Source organism: Pomacea canaliculata, linkage group LG7, assembly GCF_003073045.1.
Source record: "Pomacea canaliculata isolate SZHN2017 linkage group LG7, ASM307304v1, whole genome shotgun sequence".
Taxonomy (NCBI): domain Eukaryota; kingdom Metazoa; phylum Mollusca; class Gastropoda; order Architaenioglossa; family Ampullariidae; genus Pomacea; species Pomacea canaliculata.
Window position 1 is genome coordinate 2,670,885 of NC_037596.1, and position 21,065 is coordinate 2,691,949.

The 21,065-nt window shown below is 39.6% G+C and overlaps 1 protein-coding gene and 1 long non-coding RNA gene across 2 annotated transcripts; both read left to right on the top strand.

Moving 5' to 3' along the window:
- The first annotated feature begins 118 nt into the window (after nt 1-118).
- Nucleotides 119-5,261, top strand: LOC112568771. The gene is made up of 6 exons (XM_025246249.1): nt 119-288; nt 401-748; nt 1,935-2,030; nt 2,444-2,471; nt 4,934-4,968; nt 5,120-5,261. Exons 1-6 carry the CDS (start codon nt 201-203, stop codon nt 5,212-5,214), a joined length of 690 nt encoding a protein of 229 aa, XP_025102034.1. The 5' UTR covers nt 119-200; the 3' UTR covers nt 5,215-5,261.
- Nucleotides 5,262-7,091: 1,830 nt separating this feature from the next.
- On the top strand, nt 7,092-20,334 carry LOC112569279. Its single transcript, XR_003100360.1, has 4 exons — nt 7,092-7,720; nt 10,047-10,105; nt 16,037-16,095; nt 19,461-20,334. It is a non-coding gene; the product is annotated as an uncharacterized LOC112569279 (long non-coding RNA).
- Nucleotides 20,335-21,065: the final 731 nt, after the last annotated feature.

Consider the following 21,065-nt stretch of genomic DNA (forward strand, 5'->3'; position numbering starts at 1 on the left):
TGTGACTGGGTCATTGGGTGTACAGTTGTTTGTGATATACCTGAGTGTTTCGAGTCATAGTTTTGTGGTTTAATTCGCGATCTAATTTTAGACAACCTTTCTTCCAGTATGTAAGCTGATAAAAGTATTTCAAGCTATCCATTAGAGTACTCAACAGACGGACTGCAAGTCTCAGTCGAGTGCGACGAGGAGATAACTTCATGATGTCGACACAGGGGCAAGCATCAGAACTCTACCTGACTATCAGACAGCTAAATGGACTATTGATATTAGTCACCTTTATTGCAGGTAAAGTGTTAAAGTATTAAAGTATTTGTATTTGTATTTGTACATACTCGTTATCAGGGCAAAAATAAGCCCGATATCATTGATAATAAATTCAACTTTGAATCTTTTACAGGTGGTGTGTCCCAAATCATTTCAATAAATTGTCCAACGGCTCTTCAAGAAGGAGTCTGGGGAAACGTTACTTGTTCAGTTAACAAAACAAAAGTTGCGGCGGCGCCCTCTTGTAACTCTAGCAGACTTCAGTTCGCTTTAAAAGATGAGTCAGGAATATTGAATCCTGTATGTGAGACCCCTTATCCTGGAACATGTGGCCAGGCTGGTAAATTGAACTGCAGTTGTGTGGAATCGAAGGCTGACATATATACTTATCAACTCCACATTATGGGAAAATGTAAAGGAAATTTAATCTGCAATCTTGACTGTCTACCGGAAACATCTTTTACAGTCAGTTGCCTGCTTGGTAAGTGTCCTTTAGTGTCATTTTTAAACTTTTAATGCTTAAGTTTATTTATATTTATGGAAATCTTTTGACCACACCGCTAGTTTTAAATGTGACTTCTCTTTTGATCAAACTGGAACAAATGGTTGACAGGTTGTAGGGAACACACACACGTACGCGTGCGTGCACATGCAAACGCACAGGCATCAAACAGATACTAGAAAAGAGAGTACATCAAAGTTTACTTAATTTGAAGCTAAATTTTCGTGTGAACGATGATTTAGTCAAATCAGCTATAAGAAGAGTTCGAACCCATTAAATGTCTTATCTAAAACTCTTATTGAGTTATCCTACATTAATCTAACCTGCACTTCTACATCGCCGTAGCAAGTTCATTGCTTTAGTCCTCAATCTATCTTATTATTTTAACTTTATAGAATAAAGAATCCCAACTAATGGCAATTAAAATGCTTATACAAAATTCATGTACTGAGGACGAGTTTTGAACTCATTACTAAGCCAAGATTTTTTTTACAGTTAAAAAAAACCCTGCTAAGAATACTTTTTCAGTTATATAAACTCTGACAGAAGAATTAACGATGATCAATTTTTGCAGATTTTATTTTCTTAATTGATATTGTGCTTTCTCGTTTAGCCTTGTTGCTGTGCTGTAGTATTCGATAAACAATGGAGTTGTTAAGATTTGTCGCTCCTACTTAAATAAAAAGATAGAGTTTATAATTTACTAGTTGGTTGTATAATGTGTTTCGGGCTTTGTACGAACATGTTATCTTTAGTATTACTAATCTTCAAAGGAGAAATACATATTGCATCTCCATTTAAGCGTTCCTCTCTTCTATTTGTTCCTTTAGTTACTTTTTTCTTTTCATCGGGACTTACTTTGATCACATTCTGCTACTCTGTTCTGTTCAGGACTTTGCAATATATTTTGGGTGTGACCCTGCATGCTCCTCTGTCAGCTTATGTTTGTAACGTTCTGAGGATGTTCTAATCCTACTGCAACTGTCATCTTTTGGTGGTGAATATATGTTTCTATTCTGTTTTTTTCTTTTGCTTTCTGCCTGACGTTTAGGTACCTATATAATTGTCTTCTTGTTTCGTGTTTTAGTGAATCGGTAAAACAGTGTCAGTAAGACTTAGCAAACAAAATATTGACTGTATTAGCAATAATTTTATATGTTTTTAGGTGATTGTATAAAGGAACTTCGGTGCTCCACTACATGCGAAATGTCATTGATTGTTTGTCTTCCTGCCCTTGGGATATTAGTAGGGATCATACTAAGTAAGTAACAGGACTAAATGTTTGCATTATCTATTGATTGCTTATGTACTCTTTTACATGGAAATTTTGTCGGCAAAACCACAAACCTAAGGTTATAGATAAAAACCAGCATTCTCCTTTTTTTCATCATTATCGCCTTCTCGCGAAGATGGATACCAGTTTAAATGTACAAGATATTATTCTCAAAATGAATTCGATCTGTAATTAATTAAACATACCGTAAAAAAGTTATAGTTGTAGTATAAAGAAAAAAAGTGTTTATGATAAGAACAATGACTTTTTTAAATTACTTTTTACTCGCTACAGGTGTAATATATATTTTAATAGATTCGTAAGTTATTGGTTTTTAGCTTTATAATATATTACTAAAATATCAATGCAAATTATAATGGTATATTTCAAATACATTTCAGGTGTATTTATATGGAAGAAAAAGATCAGGTAAAATGTATTTTTGTTTTTAAATAAGCATTAGTAGTTAATGCACTAAAATATATGATTATAACGGATGAATGAAGATATTAAAGAAAAACTCTATTTTGTGAAACATGTATGTGTATTCACTAATGGAAATACTAATATTTGTATGCTTATGCTTGCTCAAGATACGATCAAATACCTATTATTTAAATAGGAACTAAGGAGCTGTTTTAAAGTAACCACAAACTTAAACGTAAATTCGGTAAGCAAGTTATAACAAGAATAAAATCGCACTTTAGAACAATTAGTTTTTGTTTACTTTGAGCTTTTAACAGGAAATTAACTTCAAAGCAAAGCATACTTTAAAACAATCATATTTAAATGCACCCTTGCAAACGTTTAAAACAAGTTTCGGGCAATTAGCAGAAATTAATAATGGAAAAGTCAATCAGGATTATATTAAGCCTTCATTAAAGTTTTTCAACTGATTTTCGCACGGTTATACAGCTTCTTGCTACATATTTTTCATCTAGTCTGCAATTTCCTATGCATCAATTTTGAATGTTACATTGTGATGTTATTACGTGTCAATGTTTATTTCTTCTGTTTTTTTGGTTTAGGTTTCTTTGGTAAAGCGTCATGAGCTTGTCCATAGGACTGAGATAGGGCATTGTAAGATGATGGTGATGATGAATATGATGATGATGATGATGATGATGATGATGATGATGATGATGATGATGATGATGATGATGATTCTTATTATTATGATTCTTATTACTATTATTATTCAACAACTTTTATTTCTTTGACAGTCGTACAATTTACCTGGTTTCTGTAGTTTTATAAGATCGTACTTGGTGAAAGAATCCAGTTTCGTCGGGTCGCTGGACTTAGATCATAGCTGTGCCCTTCTATGAAGAATGACAGTTGTAACACATAAAAAAAAAACTGTTTTCTTTTCACTTACTGTCACTAGCGGAATTCATTAAAATTTCAAATGTACCTCAGTTTGTTGACTTCGTACGTTGACTTCGTACTCTGCTAGATAACCAGATAGGAATTCACTTTCATCCCACAGGTTGCAGTCCATTTAGGCCGCAGTTAGCGGTCAACTCGCCTTACTGAGCTTAGTGGACTGTCATGTATACACCCTCGATGAAAACATCATAGACGTGTTACTGTCAACAGGCCATAAAGTTCTATGGCGTCTAAGACAGAAGAAATCACTATAGGTAGTAAACGACATCTTAGATTAAGTCAAATGAGCAGAAGTGGATCGAGAGCCGATGGCGGGACATAAAGGAGAGAACGTCACGAAATTACAGCAAAAAGGTCTATCAAATACAACATCAAAGACTATTTTCTGTAAGTCATCGTAAAAAAGCCACGACACTTACACTTCTATTTCAATTGGTGGAAGACCCATCTGCTACCTACGCTTTGAAGGCGACGAAGAATTGCAAAACCTTACTAACAGACTGTCAAACAGTTTGAAAAGACATGGAATGAAGACTAGCACTGACAATAGCAAAGTTAGGATCGTTGCCAAAAGAAGAACTTAACGTTAACGACTGGACTGGTGGTCCGTGTAGGACCTGCCTTTAATCCCCCATTTAGTAAACAGTGGCGGGCTGTGTCCGCTGCCACGTTTATGTGCTCTCCCCAACGACAGGTACCGGTAAACAGGTTATTGACTGAATGGTTAACTCTTTCATAAAGAAATAACGTTTCCTTAATTTGTATGCTCTCTTTATTTCTGCACTAATGTAATGTAATGGCATTGTTTTATTTTTTTACAGAGTGTCTGTGTAATTATTTTTACTACATTGCAAAACTATAAGTATAAAGTCATTTGTGAGAACAAACAAACACGCAAAACTAGAAGCAAAAACAAACGCCAGTTACCTGAAATTTTGTGTAGAAGTGTGGTCTGGTACAGTGTGTGAGTTATACATCTTACTTTCTGGAGCCTGCAAGATGAAATCTAAACGCCAAACAGTAATAAGCACAGAAATTTGTAACAACATGCGAGTAATAATAAGTAAATATGGCATACCGCTGGATGTATCATTGCCTGTATCTCAGAACACTACCTGGAGTGCTACTTTAGAAGTACTTTTTTCTGATAACTGGAACTTTTTAGTTATCGTCAGGCGCTTCGTTTGCTAAGTTTGACATTTGTTATTTATCAGTCCTTCTTTGACTTCCTTGCATACAACATAATAAGAATTGCTAGAAGAAATCGCGAGTTCCAATTCTTCTTTAGAAAAAATGAAATGCGTCAGCAGGATATAAGGTCACACACAAAACTCTAGTAATACCTTTAACTGGAACTCACTTAGGTAAGAACTTTCTCTACAGTTAACGAAACTTGAATGTGAGAAATAATTATTGTATCTTAATGGATGACCTAAGAATTAATCCTGTGAAAGGAGTGCGAAAGAAATTTGATTCTTGCGTTTATTTTTCAATTGTTTCAGATTTCCAAGATGTTGTAATCAACAAACAGGTGAAGGTAAGTGCTCAAAAAAGTAATCTATAATGAGAATTCTCTACACACTAAGATTCTCATCTCTAACACAAACTTAAAGTCAGTCCTTCTACATGGATTGAGACATGGCATGAGACAAACACCATCACTAACAAGATTCCTTATTCGTCAACAGATGCCCGCACCAAATCCTCAACACCAGATGGCCCAGTACAGACCTGTGGGAGAGGGCCAACCAAAAACCTGCCAACCCCGACATCAAGAAGCTGAAGTGGGGCTGGATCAGTCATACCTTGCAAAAGCCGGCCGACAATTTAAGAAGACAAGGCTGGAACCGACAGGAGAGGCGCAGGGTTGGGAGACCCAAACAGACATTTAAACTGAACCAAATGTTTTTTATCACTAGCATGATAGATATAGTCATTTAATATCTTTACATTAATAAGTTGCTTTGTTCAAGTCAGTAAAACAATATACATTAGACATTTTACATCTTTGTTAGGGAAAAGCAATAATAACCTTACTGGATGTACAGACTGGAGTTTGAAAGAAACTAACGATGAGATTAGGAATTGCTATTAAGAGTTGAGTTAGTTTGCAGTTTACTTCATTATAAGCTCGGCAGTGACTGCTCCTGTACTTTACACTTCCTCCTTTAGAGGATTAATTAGATACTTTGAAGACAAATCTCGTTTTCTCGAGGACGATAGCCACACACACACACACTTACACCCACGCGCGCAAACAATTCTAGTGATTTAAATAGGTAACAATTAAAGTGATTTAAATAGGTACCACTTTCTGTTAATATACACGTAAGTTGGGTGAGATACTGGCTAAAATAAAAATGGAGCATCGCAGACCCACATTAGTTGGCTCCATAATGTTAGAACAATTGAGCAAACATTTGAAGCAAAACTTGGTGTCAGAGATTATTATCATTGGCAAAAATGGAGACATATCCCCTACTTCAGTGAGATATTTAGTTTTTAATACTGCTCACAAGGAGATGTATTTCAATTTAGATGTTTATTTATTAAATTCACTGTAGCGAGTTTGATTTGGAATTGATGACACTGTTTTACATACCATACAATAATTTAAATAAGATGAACCAATGCGTCTTGTCGATGAAGAGGATGAATTTAATTTTGTATTACTGCATGTCTAATAGATTTACGAAGATTTTTCATTAAAAATGTATTGTAATAGACCTTGTGACTTAAAACGTTCTGATCTGGTGCTGTTGATTCTTTGTTTGGCTGACTTCCTCTCTTCTATCTTCTTCCATGTCTCTTCTCTGATCCACTGTTCTTTCTTTTTCCGTTGGAAGCCCAGTATTTTCTCTCCTGATTCCTGTAAGACTCGATTGAAGTCGTCTAAGGTCATCTCTTGTTGGTCTCCTAGTGCCTGGAACCTGTTCTTTACTTCCATAGCAAAGGCCCGTTTGGTGGCTGGATTTTTCAGTTTGCCGGAGTCCACTCTCTGCTGACGTGTCTGGTTTTCCTCGTGATCGACGTAGCTTCAGAGAAACTGTGGCTATCACAAGAGTGTGGTCACTGGCAATGTCTGCTCCTCTGTAGGCTCTAACATCTTGAAGTGAACTCCTCCATTTTCGGTTGATGATGACATGGTCTATCTGGTTCTTTGTGCTCCCATCTGGTGATGTCCATGTTGCCTTGTGGATGTCTTTGTGTGGGAAGAGTGTGCCTCCAATCAGAAGGTTGTTTTCTTCACAAAGGTCTGCCAGTCTCTCTCGTTGTCATTGATGGTTCCGATTCCATGTTTGCCCATGAATGCTCCCTGCAGGTGTTGTCACTTCCCACCTTGGCATTGAGATCGCCGATGATGAGCAACATGTCGTGGCTGGAACGCTTTCTGAGGCTGCCTGGAGCTGATCGTAAAAAGCATCCTTGTCTTCTGCCTCAGAGTCATTTGTTGGTGCATAACCTTACTGGATGTACAGACTGGAGTTTGAAAGAAACTAACGATGAGATTAGGAATTGCTATTAAGAGTTGAGTTAGTTTGCAGTTTACTTCATTATAAGCTCGGCAGTGACTGCTCTGTACTTTACACTTCTCCTTTAGAGGATTAATTAGATACTTTGAAGACAATTTCGTTTTCTCGAGGACGATAGCCAACACACACACACGCGCGCAAACAATTCATTTGCCTTTCTGACTAGAGCTATACGCATTTCCACAGCAAGTAAACATCGTTTCTTAGAGGACTCGTAATACTCTCAAGGTCACTCTTGAGCTCTTTGTTTCAACACCAGCCTTACCTGGCTTTATTTCAGTATCTACCAGTAGGACAGCAATAACATGTTTACGTCTTGGTGACAGATATTGGACAGTTGCTATGGGCGATGAAGTAAACACAACGAAACATTATATGTTAAACAAGACGCTATTCTAAGGAAAGTGTACAATGGACACACAAATAAATGATTTCTAAGAGCAGAGAGGGCTTTTTATGACCTGTGCAGCACGCCTCGTAATCACAATATCCTGTTCATGTTGTCAATAGAACACTTCATTCACAATGAGTACTTTTAACTGATACCATTTATCGCGTGGACTGTCTTCTTCCGTGTTGGTAGCTTTCGGGGTGGGGATCAGCAGTGCTATCGCGGATCCCTAAGTGAATCTCGTTCCTGGTTGTTTAAAGTTTAAAACACTCGAGACTTGTTGACGTCAACCTTGTATTTTACTATGACATTGAAATGTGGGAGGAAGTGTTTATACAGTCACCTTATCAAACAAGCCATTGAAAGTCAGTTCTTTGATTCTTGTTTTGTATTGCACGCACGCAACACACACACATGCACGCACACACACTAGACACACACAACACCCACACACACCTATATAATACGAATCACAAAACGTCGTATGCATCTATCCAAATCTGGCTGAATAAGTCGAATGATAGAACGTGAGATGTCTGTTTGATCTGTGCATAAAAGTGTGTATATCTAGTATATTTATCAGAAGGCATGTGCAACTTTGATTACAAGGCTCAATACTTTACGTTTGCGTGTGGGCAAAGAAAGAAAAAAAAAAAAGAAAGAAAAAGTGTTCAGCTGGTGAAAGTAAAGTTGACTGGACCTCGCAACTCAACAACACCTTTATTTCTCCACTAGTAAGCTTTTCTCGTGCATCTGAAGACTACTAATACAAAAAAGTATTGTTTACATTATTAATACACTGTAAAGATAGACATTGATTCTGTAGATGTGTTTTATTTGACATACAAATTAGAGTGACTTATGTTACGGAGCAGAAATCTGAGTCTTCAATGAACTTGTTTGTATGAAAATGGAAAAGCTTACATACCCTCTAGAAGATTTCTGGTGTGGACAGACGGACTATTAACATGATTTTATATAGTGATTTAAATAGATACCCACTTTTTGTTAATATACACGCTGGCTAAAATAAAATGGAGCATCGTAGACCTACATTTAAGTACCTCCATGTTAGAACAACTGAGCAAAGTTCAAGCAAAACTGGGTATCAGAGATTATTCATTTGCAAAAAAATGAAAAATTCCTACTTCAGTGAGATATTTAGTTTTATGTCTGCGCACACAAGATGTATTTCAATTTAGATGTTTATTTATTAAATTCACTGTAGCGAGTTTTGGAATTGATGACACTGTTTTACATACCATACAATAATTTAAATAAGAATCCAATGCGTTTGTCGATGAAGAGGAGATTTAATTTTGTATTACTGCTATTAATAGATTTACGAAGATGTTTCATTAAAAAAGTATTTAATAGAACTTGTGACTGAAACTAAAATTCAATGTCAACATGAGATAATGCTATGTATTCTTGCTAAGCTTGTATATCTGGCAACAAAGAAAAAGAAAGAACGACGAGTGTTGTTTGAATAGGCCGTGACATTGAATCAAACACTACACGCAGGAATTCACACTTTGAGCGATAACTTCCTTCCATCCCGGCTGATACACATTGCACACCTTAAATCTTTCGAATCAGATGTGCTCCCATTGACTTGCACAGGTTGCAAAAGGATCATTTTTACAATAACATTAGCAATAAAGTAGGTGAATTATGCATGTTCTGTCTTTTGACACTAGACTTACGCTGACCCTCAGAAGTTTCGTTAACATCTTTGGACTGATTACATCTGTTGTGATATCGCTCTTCATATTAGACAAATCGCTTTCATGGAACACACTGTCAACCAAGTGCAGCACAGACAACATCATTAGTATTTTAAACATCTGAACTTTATTGTGTGCAGCACTTCCTATTGAGAGACACGTGGAAAACGATACAAAATTTGAGGAGATTGTTTCCTCTAGAAATAAAAAATATGACAAGATTTCTGCAGTACGATCAATGAATTTCCTTAATTTGTATGCTCTCTTTTTCTGCACTAATGTAATGTATGGCATTGTTTATTTTTTTCAAGTGTCTGTAATTATTTTTACTACATTGCAAAATATAAGTATCAAGTCATTTGTGAGAGCAAACAAACACGCAAAATTAGACGCAAAAAAGAACCAAACGCCAGTTACTTGAAATTTTGTTTAGAAGTGCGGTCTGGTAAAGTGTGTGATTTATACATCTTACTTTCTGGAGCCTGCAAGAGGAAATCCAAACGCCAAACAGCAATGAAGTACATAAATTTGTGACAACATGCGAGTAATAATAAGTAAATCTGGCATACCACTGGATGTATCATTGCCTGTATCTCATAACACTACATGGAGTGCTACATTTTTTTCTGATTACTGCAACTTCTTGAGTTATCGTCATGGCGCTTCATTTGCTGTTTGACATTTGTTTGTTACCAGTCCTTTCCTTGACTTACTTGCATTTAGCATAATAAGAACTGCTAGAAGAAATCGCGAGTTACAATTCTTCTTTAGAAAAAAATGAATGCGTCAGCAGGATATAAGTCACACACGAAGCTCTAGTGATACTTTAACTGGAACTCATTTAGGTAAGAACTACCTCTACACATGAATGTGAGAACAATTTATTTTATCTTAATGGATGATATAAGAATTAATTCTGTGATATGAGTGCGAAAGAAATTTGATTCTTGCGTTTATTTTTCAGATGTCTAACAAGATGTCTAACAAGACGTCTAACAAGTTCTAATCAACCAACCCGTTAAGGTAAGTGCTTAAAAGAGTAATCCATAATGAGAATTATCTACACACTAAGATTCGAATCCTTAATCTATCTATCTATCTATTCCTCTTCGTGCATCAGGTTGCACATAAGGCCTCAACCAGAGTCCGCACCAATGTCGATCGGCTGAAACCCGCTCTAGGTGACCCATGTCCAGCCTTTCCCTTCATCTCCCTTTCCACTGTTCTTCTCCAAGTTTCCTTTGGGCGGCCTCGTTTTCTTCCGTCTAGAGTCCATCGTAGGGCGACTCTGGAAAGGTCTGCTGTCTGCTGGCGGAGCACATGTCCAATCCATCGCCAACGCCTTCGTTGAACCTGCGTGGTGATGACTCGGTTTCAGTTCTTCGGTGGAGTTCTTCGTTGGTGATGGTGTTTGGCCAAAAGATGTTAAGTATGCGCCTGAGGCATCTGTTTTGGAAGACGTCAAGCTTGTTACTGATGGTTTTGGTCATCTTCCAAGATTCTGATCCGTAAAGGAGGGTGCTGATCACATTTGACTTGAAGATTCTCAGCTTGATCTTCTGGCTGATGTTTTTTGCCTTCCATGTGCTCCTGAGTGAGGCGAAGGCCTGGCTGGCTTTCGCCAGTCGGGCTCGAATCTCCACCTCCGCATCCCGGTGTTTGACATTTTGGACCAAGATAGGAGAAACTGTCAACTTCCTCAATCTCTTCTCCATTTAGTTTGATGCTGTCTTGGACTCTGGCGTTCACTCTCATACTTTTCGTTTTCTTTGTGCTGACCTTCAAGCCAAGGTTTCCAGCTGTTTCTGAGAAGGCCTTTGTTTTTTCCTGCATGTCTTGGTGCGGTGTGACAGCAGAGCAATGTCATCAGCAAAGTCTAAGTCTTCCAGTGTTTTGTTGCTGTCATAGTCATGGTCCATCTGATCCCTCTCCTCTCACTGTCGGTGGAAGTCTTCATGATCCAGTCATGGCCAAGATGAAGAGGAACGGCGACAGAATGCAGCCCTGCTTCACCCGGTACTGACGTTGAAGGGTCTGTGAGCTCCGTGTCACAGACAACCTGGGATTTGAAATCGCTGTACAGCATTGCCATGACCTGAACAAGTTTTGCAGGGACTCCGTAATGCCTCTTCCATAATGACTCGCGGTGGATGCTGTCAAAAGCCTTCTCCAGGTCGATGAAATTGATGTACAGCGGTGTGTTCATTCGTTGCTCTGCTCCAGAATCTGTCGCAGAATGAAGATGTGTTCGGAGCAGGATCGCCCAGGGCGAAATCCTGCTTGCTGTGGTCGGAGGTCTTTCTCAAGAGTTGCCGTCAGTCTTGACAAAACAATCTTGCTGAAGACCTTGCTGGTGAGGGAAAGAAGTCTTATGCCCCTCCAATTATTGCAGTCTCCAAGATCTCCTTTCTTGGGTAACTTGAAGATGAGCCCTGTCTTCCACGCAACAGGGACCTGCCCTGATTCCCAAATTTGCCTGAAGATTTCAGTCAGCTTGGGAGCTGTCACATTCACATCTGCTTTCAACATCTCTGCTGTTATTCCATCTGCCCCTGGTGCTTTGCCGCTCTTCATTGTCTTGACTGCTGCTGTCACTTCTTCCAGGCTTGGTGGGTCTGTGCAGATGTCAAGGTCTATAGCTGCTGGCTGGATGTCTGCAAGCTGAGGGGGATCTGGTCTGTTCAGAATGACTCAAAATGCTCCCTCCAGCGCTGTAGTTTTCCTGCCTCTCCCTCGATGACATCACCGTTCACGTCTTTCACTGGCACATCACTGTTCTTAAACCCGTTGTTTAGCTGTTTGTTTATCTTGTACAGTGTCTTCAGGTCATTTTTACTTGCTGCATTATCTGCTTCATCTGCCAGTTTCTCTATATGGTCTCTTTTGTCGGTTCTTGCCATCCTCTTTACCTCTTTGTTTAGTTTTGTATATCTTTGTCTGAGTTGTTCCTTCAGGCGTTCAGATCTGTGCTGTTGATTCTTTGTTTGGCTGACTTCCTCTCTTCTATCTTCTTCCATGTCTCTTCTCTGATCCACTGTTCTTTCTTTTCCGTTGAAGCCCAGTATTTTCTCTCCTGATTCCTGTAAGACTCGATTGAAGTCGTCTAAGGTCATCTCTTGTTGGTCTCCTAGTGCCTGGAACCTGTTCTTTACTTCCATAGCAAAGGCCCTTTCGGTGGCTGGATTTTCAGTTTGCCGGAGTCCACTCTCTGCTGACGTGCCTGTTTTCCTCGTGATCGACGTAGCTTCAGAGAAACTGTGGCTATCACAAGAGTGTGGTCACTGGCAATGTCTGCTCCTTCTCTAGGCTCTGACATCTTGAAGTGAGCTCCTCCATTTTCGGTTGATGATGACATGGTCTATCTGGTTCTTTGTGATCCCATCTGGTGATGTCCATGTTGCCTTGTGGATGTCTTTGTGTGGGAAGAGTGTGCCTCCAATCAGAAGGTTTTTTTCTTCACAAAGGTCTGCCAGTCTCTCTCCGTTGTCATTGATGGTTCCAATTCCATGTTTGCCCATGACATGCTCCCTGCAGGTGTTGTCACTTCCCACCTTGGCATTGAGATCACCGATGATGAGCAACATGTCGTGGCCTGAACGCTTCTGAGGCTGCCTGGAGCTGATCGTAAAAAGCATCCTTGTCTCTGCTCAGAGTCATTTGTTGGTGCATAACCTTACTGGATGTACAGACTGGAGTTTGAAAGAAACTAACGATGAGATTAGGAATTGCTATTAAGAGTTGAGTTAGTTTGCAGTTTACTTCAGTATAAGCTCGGCAGTGACTGCTCCTGTACTTTACACTTCCTCCTTTAGAGGATTAATTAGATACTTTGAAGACAAATCTCGTTTTCTCGAGGACGATAGCCACACACACACACACGCGCGCAAACAATTCATTTGCCTTTCTGACTAGAGCTATACGCATTTCCACAGCAAGTAAACATCGTTTCTTAGAGGACTCGTAATACTCTCTAGGTCACTCTTGAGCTCTTTGTTTCAACACCAGCCTTACCTGGCTTTATCTCAGTATCTACCAGTAGGACAGCAATAACATGTTTACGTCTTGGTGACAGATATTGGACAGTTGCTATGGCGATGAAGTAAACACAACGAAACATTATATGTTAAACAAGACGCTATTCTAAGGAAAGTGTACAATGGACACACAAATAAATGATTTCTAAGAGCAGATAAGCCTTTTTATGACTGTGCAGCACGCCTCGTAATCACAATATCCTGTTCATGTTGTCAATAGAACAACACTTCATTCACAATGAGTACTTTTAACTGATACATTTATCGCGTGGACTGTCTTCTTCCGTGTTTGGTAGCTTTCGGGTGGGATCAGCAGTGCTATCGCGGATCCCTAAGTGAATCTTGTTCCTGGTTGTTTAAAGTTTAAAACACTCGAGACTTGTTGACGTCAACCTTGTATTGTACTATGACATTGAAATGTGGGAGGAAGTGTTTATACAGTCACCTTATCAAACAAGCCATTGAAAGTCAGTTCTTTGATTCTTGTTTTGTATTGCACGCACACACACACACACACATGCACGCACACACACACTAGCACACACACACACACCCACACACACCCCTATATAATACGAATCACAAAACGTCGTATGCATATATCCAAAATCTGGCTGAATAAGTTGAATGATAGAACGTGAGATGTCTGTTTGATCTGTGCATAAAAGTGTGTATATCTTAGTATATTTATCAGAAAGGCAGTGTGCAACTTTGCTTACAAGGCTCAATACCTTTACGTTTGCGTGTGGGAGCAAAGAAAGAAAAAAAAAAAGAAAAGAAAAAGAGTTCCTGGTGCCAGCTGGTGAAAGTAACAGTTGACCTGGTGACCTCACAACTCAACAACACCTTTATTTCTCCACTAGGCTATGCTTTTCTCGTGCATCTGAAGACCTAACTGCTAATACAAAAAAGTATTGTTTACATTATTAATACACTGTAAAAGATAGACATTGATTCTGTAGATGTGTTTTGTTGACATACGAATTAGAGTGAACTTATGTTACGGAGCAAACGTTTGAGGCTTCAATGAACTTGTTTGTATGAAAAATGGAAAAGTGCTTACATACCCTCTAGAAAGATTTCTTGATGTGGATACACGGACTCCTAATATTATTTTTATATAGTGATTTAAATAGATACCCACTTTTTGTTAATATACACGTAAGTTGGGTGAGATACTGGCTAAAATAAAAATGGAGCATCGTAGACCTACATTAGTTGGCTCCATAATGTTAGAACAACTGAGCAAACGTTTCAAGCAAAACTTGGTGTCAGAGATTATTATCATTGGCAAAAATGGAGACATATCCCCTACTTCAGTGAGATATTTAGTTTTATGTCTGCGCACAACAAGGAGATGTATTTCAATTTAGATGTTTATTTATTAAAATTCACTGTAGCGAGTTTGATTTGGAATTGATGACACTGTTTTACATACCATACAATAATTTAAATAAGATGAACCCAATGCGTCTTGTCGATGAAGAGGATGAATTTAATTTTGTATTACTGCATGTCTAATAGATTTACGAAGATGTTTCATTAAAAAGTATTTAATAGAACTTGTGACTTAAAACTAAAAATTCAATGTCAACAAAATGAGATAATGCTATTATTCTTGCTAAGTTTGTATATCTGGCAACAAAGAAAAAGAAAGAAAGAACGGACGAGTGTTGTTTGAATAGCCGTGACATAAGCGCATGAATCAAACACTACACGCCAGGAATTCACACTTTGAGCGATAAACCTCATTCCATCCCGGCTGATACACATTGCACACCTTAAATCTTTCGAATCAGATGTGCTCCCATTGACTTGCACAGGTGTGCAAAAGGATCATTTTTACAGATAACATTAAGCAATAAAGTAGGTGAAAATTATGCATGTTCTGTCTTTGAACACTAGACTCATACGCTGACCCTTCAGAAGTTTTCGTTAACATCTTTGGACTGATTACATCTCGTTGTGATATCGCTCTTCATATTAGACAAATCGCTTTCATGGAAAGTCACACTGTCATACCAAGTGCAGCACAGACAACATCATTAGTATTTTAAACATCTGAACTTTATTGTGTGCAGCACGTTCCTTATTGAGAGGACACGTGGAAAAACGATACAAAATTTGAGGAGATTGTTTCCTCTAGAAATAAAAAATAGGACAAGATTACTTCTGCAGTACGATCAATGAAATTTCCTTAATTTGTATGCTCTCTTTATTTCTGCACTAATGTAATGTAATGGCATTGTTTTATTTTTTTCAAAGTGTCTGTGTAATTATTTTTACTACATTGCAAAACTATAAGTATCAAGTCATTTGTGAGAGCAAACAAACACGCAAAATTAGACGCAAAAAAGAACCAAACGCCAGTTACTTGAAATTTTGTTTAGAAGTGCGGTCTGGTAAAGTGTGTGATTTATACATCTTACTTTCTGGAGCCTGCAAGAGGAAATCCAAACGCCAAACAGCAATGAAGTACAGAAATTTGTGACAACATGCGAGTAATAATAAGTAAATCTGGCATACCACTGATGTATCATGCCTGTATCTCATAACACTACATGGAGTGCTACATTTTTTTCTGATTACTGCAACTTCTTGAGTTATCGTCATGGCGCTTCATTTGCTGTTTGACATTTGTTTGTTATCAGTCCTTCCTTGACTTACTTGCATTTAGCATAATAAGAACTGCTAGAAGAAATCGCGAGTTACAATTCTTCTTTAGAAAAAATGAAATGCGTCAGCAGGATATAAGGTCACACACGAAGCTCTAGTGATACCTTTAACTGGAACTCATTTAGGTAAGAACTACCTCTACACATGAATGTGAGAGCAATTTATTTTATCTTAATGGATGATATAAGAATTAATTCTGTGATATGAGTGCGAAAGAAATTTGATTCTTGCGTTTATTTTTCAGATGTCTAACAAGATGTCTAACAAGACGTCTAACAAGTTCTAATCAACCAACCCGTTAAGGTAAGTGCTTAAAAGAGTAATCCATAATGAGAATTATCTACACACTAAGATTCGAATCCTTAATCTATCTATCTATCTATTCCTCTTCGTGCATCAGGTTGCACATAAGGCCTCAACCAGAGTCCGCCACCAATGTCGATCGGCTGAAACCCGCTCTAGGTGACCCCATGTCCAGCCTTTCCCTTCATCTCCCTTTCCACTGTTCTTCTCCAAGTTTCCTTTGGGCGGCTCGTTTCTTTCGGCCGTCTGGAGTCCATCGTAGGGCGACTCTGGAAAGGTCTGCTGTCTGCTGGCGGAGCACATGTCCAATCCATCGCCAACGCCTTCGTTGAACCTGCGTGGTGATGGACTCGGTTTCAGTTCTTCGGTGGAGTTCTTCGTTGGTGATGGTGTTTGGCCAAAAGATGTTAAGTATGCGCCTGAGGCATCTGTTTTGGAAGACGTCAAGCTTGTTACTGATGGTTTTGGTCATATTCCAGGATTCTGATCCGTAAAGGAGGGTGCTGATCACATTTGACTTGAAGATTCTCAGCTTGATCTTCTGGCTGATGTTTTTTGCCTTCCATGTGCTCCTGAGTGAGGCGAAGGCCTGGCTGGCTTTCGCCAGTCGGGCTCGAATCTCCACCTCCGCATCCCCGGTGTTTGACATTTTGGACCCAAGATAGGTGAAACTGTCAACTTCCTCAATCTCTTCTCCATTTAGTTTGATGCTGTCTTGGACTCTGGCACTCACTCTCATACTTTTCGTTTTCTTTGTGCTGACCTTCAAGCCAATGTTTCCAGCTGTTCCTGAGAAGGCCTTTGTTTTTTCCTGCATGTCTTGGTGGCGGTGTGACAGCAGAGCAATGTCATCAGCAAAGTCTAAGTCTTCCAGTGTTGTTGTTGCTGTCATAGTCATGGTCCATCTGATCCCTCTCCTCTCACTGTCGGTGGAAGTCTTCATGATCCAGTCCATGGCCAAGATGAAGAGGAACGGCGACAGAATGCAGCCCTGCTTCACCCCGGTACTGACGTTGAAGGGGTCTGTGAGCTCCGTGTCACAGACAACCTGGGATATGAAATCGCTGTACAGCATTGCAATGACCTGAACAAGTTTTGCAGGGACTCCGTAATGCCTCAGGATCTTCCATAAGGACTCGCGGTGGATGCTGTCAAAAGCCTTCTCCAGGTCGATGAAATTGATGTACAGCGGTGTGTTCCATTCGTTGCTCTGCTCCAGAATCTGTCGCAGAATGAAGATGTGTTCGGAGCAGGATCGCCCAGGGCGAAATCCTGCTTGCTGTGGTTGGAGGTCTTTCTCAAGAGTTGCCGTCAGTCTTGACAAAAAAAATCTTGCTGAAGACCTTGCTGGTGAGGGAAAGAAGTGTTATGCCCCTCGAATTATTGCAGTCTCCAAGATCTCCTTTCTTGGGTAACTTGAAGATGAGCCCTGTCTTCCACGCAACAGGGACCTGCCCTGATTCCCAAACTTGCTTGAAGATTTCAGTCAGCTTGGGAGCTGTCACATTCACATCTGCTTTCAACATCTCTGCTGTTATTCCATCTGCCCCTGGTGCTTTGCCGCTCTTTCATTGTCTTGACTGCTGCTGTCACTTCTTCCAGGCTTGGTGGGTCTGTGCAGATGTCAAGTCTATAGCTGCTGGCTGATGTCTGCAAGCTGAGGGGATCTGGTCTGTTCAGAATGACTCAAATGTTCCTTCCAGGCGCTGTAGTTTTCCTGCTCTCCCTCGATAACATTACCGTTCACGTCTTCACTGGCACATCACTGTTCTTAAACCCGTTGTTTAGCTGTTTGTTTATCTTGTACAGTGTCTTCAGGTCATTTTTTACTTGCTGCATTTTCTGCTTCATCAGCCAGTTTCTCTATATGGTCTCTTTTGTCGGATCTTGCATCCTCTTTACCTCTTTGTTTAGTTTTGTATATCTTTGTCTGAGTTGTTCCTTCAGGCGTTCAGATCTGGTGCTGTTGATTCTTTGTTTGGCTGACTTCCTCTCTTCTATCTTCTTCCATGTCTCTTCTCTGATCCACTGTTCTTTCTTTTTTCCGTTGGAAGCCCAGTATTTTCTCTCCTGATTCCTGTAAGATTCGATTGAAGTCGTCTAAGGTCATCTCTTGTTGGTCTCCTAGTGCCTGGAACCTGTTCTTTACTTCCATAGCAAAGGCCCTTTCGGTGGCTGGATTTTTTAGTTTGCCGGAGTCCACTCTCTGCTGACGTGCCTGTTTTCCTCGTGATCGACGTAGCTTCAGATAAACTGTGGCTATCACAAGAGTGTGGTCACTGGCACTGCTCCTCTGTAGGCTCTGACATCTTGAAGTGAGCTCCTCCATTTTCGGTTGATGATGACATGGTCTATCTGGTTCTTTGTGATCCCATCTGGTGATGTCCATGTTGCCTTGTGGATGTCTTTGTGTGGGAAGAGTGTGCCTCCAATCAGAAGGTTGTTTTCTTCACAAAGGTCTGCCAGTCTCTCTCCGTTGTCATTGATGGTTCCGATTCCATGTTTGCCCATGACATGCTCCCTGCAGGTGTTGTCACTTCCCACCTTGGCATTGAGATCACCGATGATGAGCAACATGTCATGGGCTGGAACGCTTTCTGAGGCTGCCTGGAGCTGATCGTAAAAAGCATCCTTGTCTTCTGCCTCAGAGTCATTTGTTGGTGCATAGCAAGCTAGCACTGTCAGCTTGGTATACTTTGAATGGAATCTTGCTCTCAAAAGCCTGGGTCCATAAGGCTTCCATTCCAGCAGTGCCTTTTCCGTTTTCTTGTTGAGGAGTAGAGCTACTCCTTCAGAGTGCTGAGCGTCTGATCTTCCTGAGAACAAGATGGTATGTCCTGACGCTAGTCTCCTCTTTCCCGTGCCGGTCCATCTGACCTCACTGACTCCCAGGATGTCCAAGTTGTAGTTGTCAAACTCCTTGACTAATTGGAGCATCCTGCCAGTCTGGTACAAGGTCTGGACGTTCCAGCACCCCACCCTCAACTTTTGCCTCGGCTTCAGTAAATCCGCTGTCGGGGCGCCAGCTCCCTTTCGGGTTTGGCTGTCGTCCGTCATTAGTCCAGTCTCCTGGTGTGCTTCATTACCTTCGCCATCTGTGACGAGTTCTCTGGTTTTAGTTTCTGTAACATGATTTTTTTTACATGGTGGGGTTGTAGGCCCTACCACAACCTATTTTACCTCTAGGTGAGGTGTCCACCTTTGTCGCCTCTTACGACATGCCTGGCTGGATGGCAGGGACCCTATTCTTACAATGCTTGCTAGGCAAACATAAAACAAACGTAAAAGTCAGTCCTTCAATATGGAATTGAGATATGGCATGTGACAAACACCATCACTAACAAGATTCCCTTATTCGTCAACAGATGTCTGCGCCACATCCTCAACACCAGATGGAACGTTAAGATCTTCAGTACAGACCTGTGGGAGAGAACCAACCTAAAACCTGCCAGTCCCGACATCAAGAATCGGAAGTGGGGCTGGATTGGTCACACCTTGCAAAAGCCAGCCGACAATTTAAGAAGACAAGGCTGGAATCCACAGGAGAGGAGCAGGGTTGGGAGACCCAAACAGACATATGAAACGGAACCAAATGTTTTTTATCACTAACATGATGGATATAGTCATTTAATATCTTTACATGAATAAGTTGTTTTGTTCAAGTCAGTAAAACAATATACATTAGATACTTTACATCTTTTTTGGGGAATAGCAATAATAACCTTACTGGAAATACAGACCGGAGTTTGAAAGAAACTAACGATGAGATTAGGAATTGCTATTAAGAGTTGAGTTAGTTTGCAGTTTACTTCATTATAAGCTCGGCAGTGACTGCTCCTGTACTTTACACTTCCTCCTTTAGAGGATTAATTAGATACTTTGAAGACAAATCTCGTTTTCTCGAGGACGATAGCCACACACACACACACGCGCGCAAACAATTCATTTGCCTTTCTGACTAGAGCTATACGCATTTCCACAGCAAGTAAACATCGTTTCTTAGAGGACTCGTAATACTCTCTAGGTCACTCTTGAGCTCTTTGTTTCAACACCAGCCTTACCTGGCTTTATCTCAGTATCTACCAGTAGGACAGCAATAACATGTTTACGTCTTGGTGACAGATATTGGACAGTTGCTATGGGCGATGAAGTAAACACAACGAAACATTATATGTTAAACAAGACGCTATTCTAAGGAAAGTGTACAATGGACACACAAATAAATGATTTCTAAGAGCAGATAAGCCTTTTTATGACCTGTGCAGCACGCCTCGTAATCACAATATCCTGTTCATGTTGTCAATAGAACACTTCATTCACAATGAGTACTTTTAACTGATACCATTTATCTCGTGGACTGTCTTCTTCCGTGTTGGTAGCTTTCGGGGTGGGGATCAGCAGTGCTATCGCGGATCCCTAAGTGAATCTTGTTCCTGGTTGTTTAAAGTTTAAAACACTCGAGACTTGTTGACGTCCACCTTGTATTTTACTATGACATTGAAATGTGGGAGGAAGTGTTTATACAGTCACCTTATCAAACAAGCCATTGAAAGTCAGTCCCCAGATAGCATGAAAACATTTTAAAAACGTTTTAAAAACGTTTACATGGTTGTAATAAGGTTTACGTTTTAGATAAAACATTTTAAAAACATTTTTAAAACATTTACCAAAAAACATTTTTAAGTAAAACATTTTAAAAACATTTTTAAAATGTTTGAAAATAAAACATTTAAAACAAAAATGTTAAATAAATGTTTTATAAACGTTTACAATGTTAACCTTTATGGCTGCGCGTCATGACGTAATTTTTTATAAGACGTCACTATTTGATTTGCCGGCATTCACTTTTCCTATGGAATTTTAGAGCCAGTCCACGGTGTAGATACTGAAAATCCTTACAAAAAAGCATTTTTAAAGACTTTGTTATATTTGTCTTATGACTAGGTTTGATAGTTTAAAATCATTGCAGT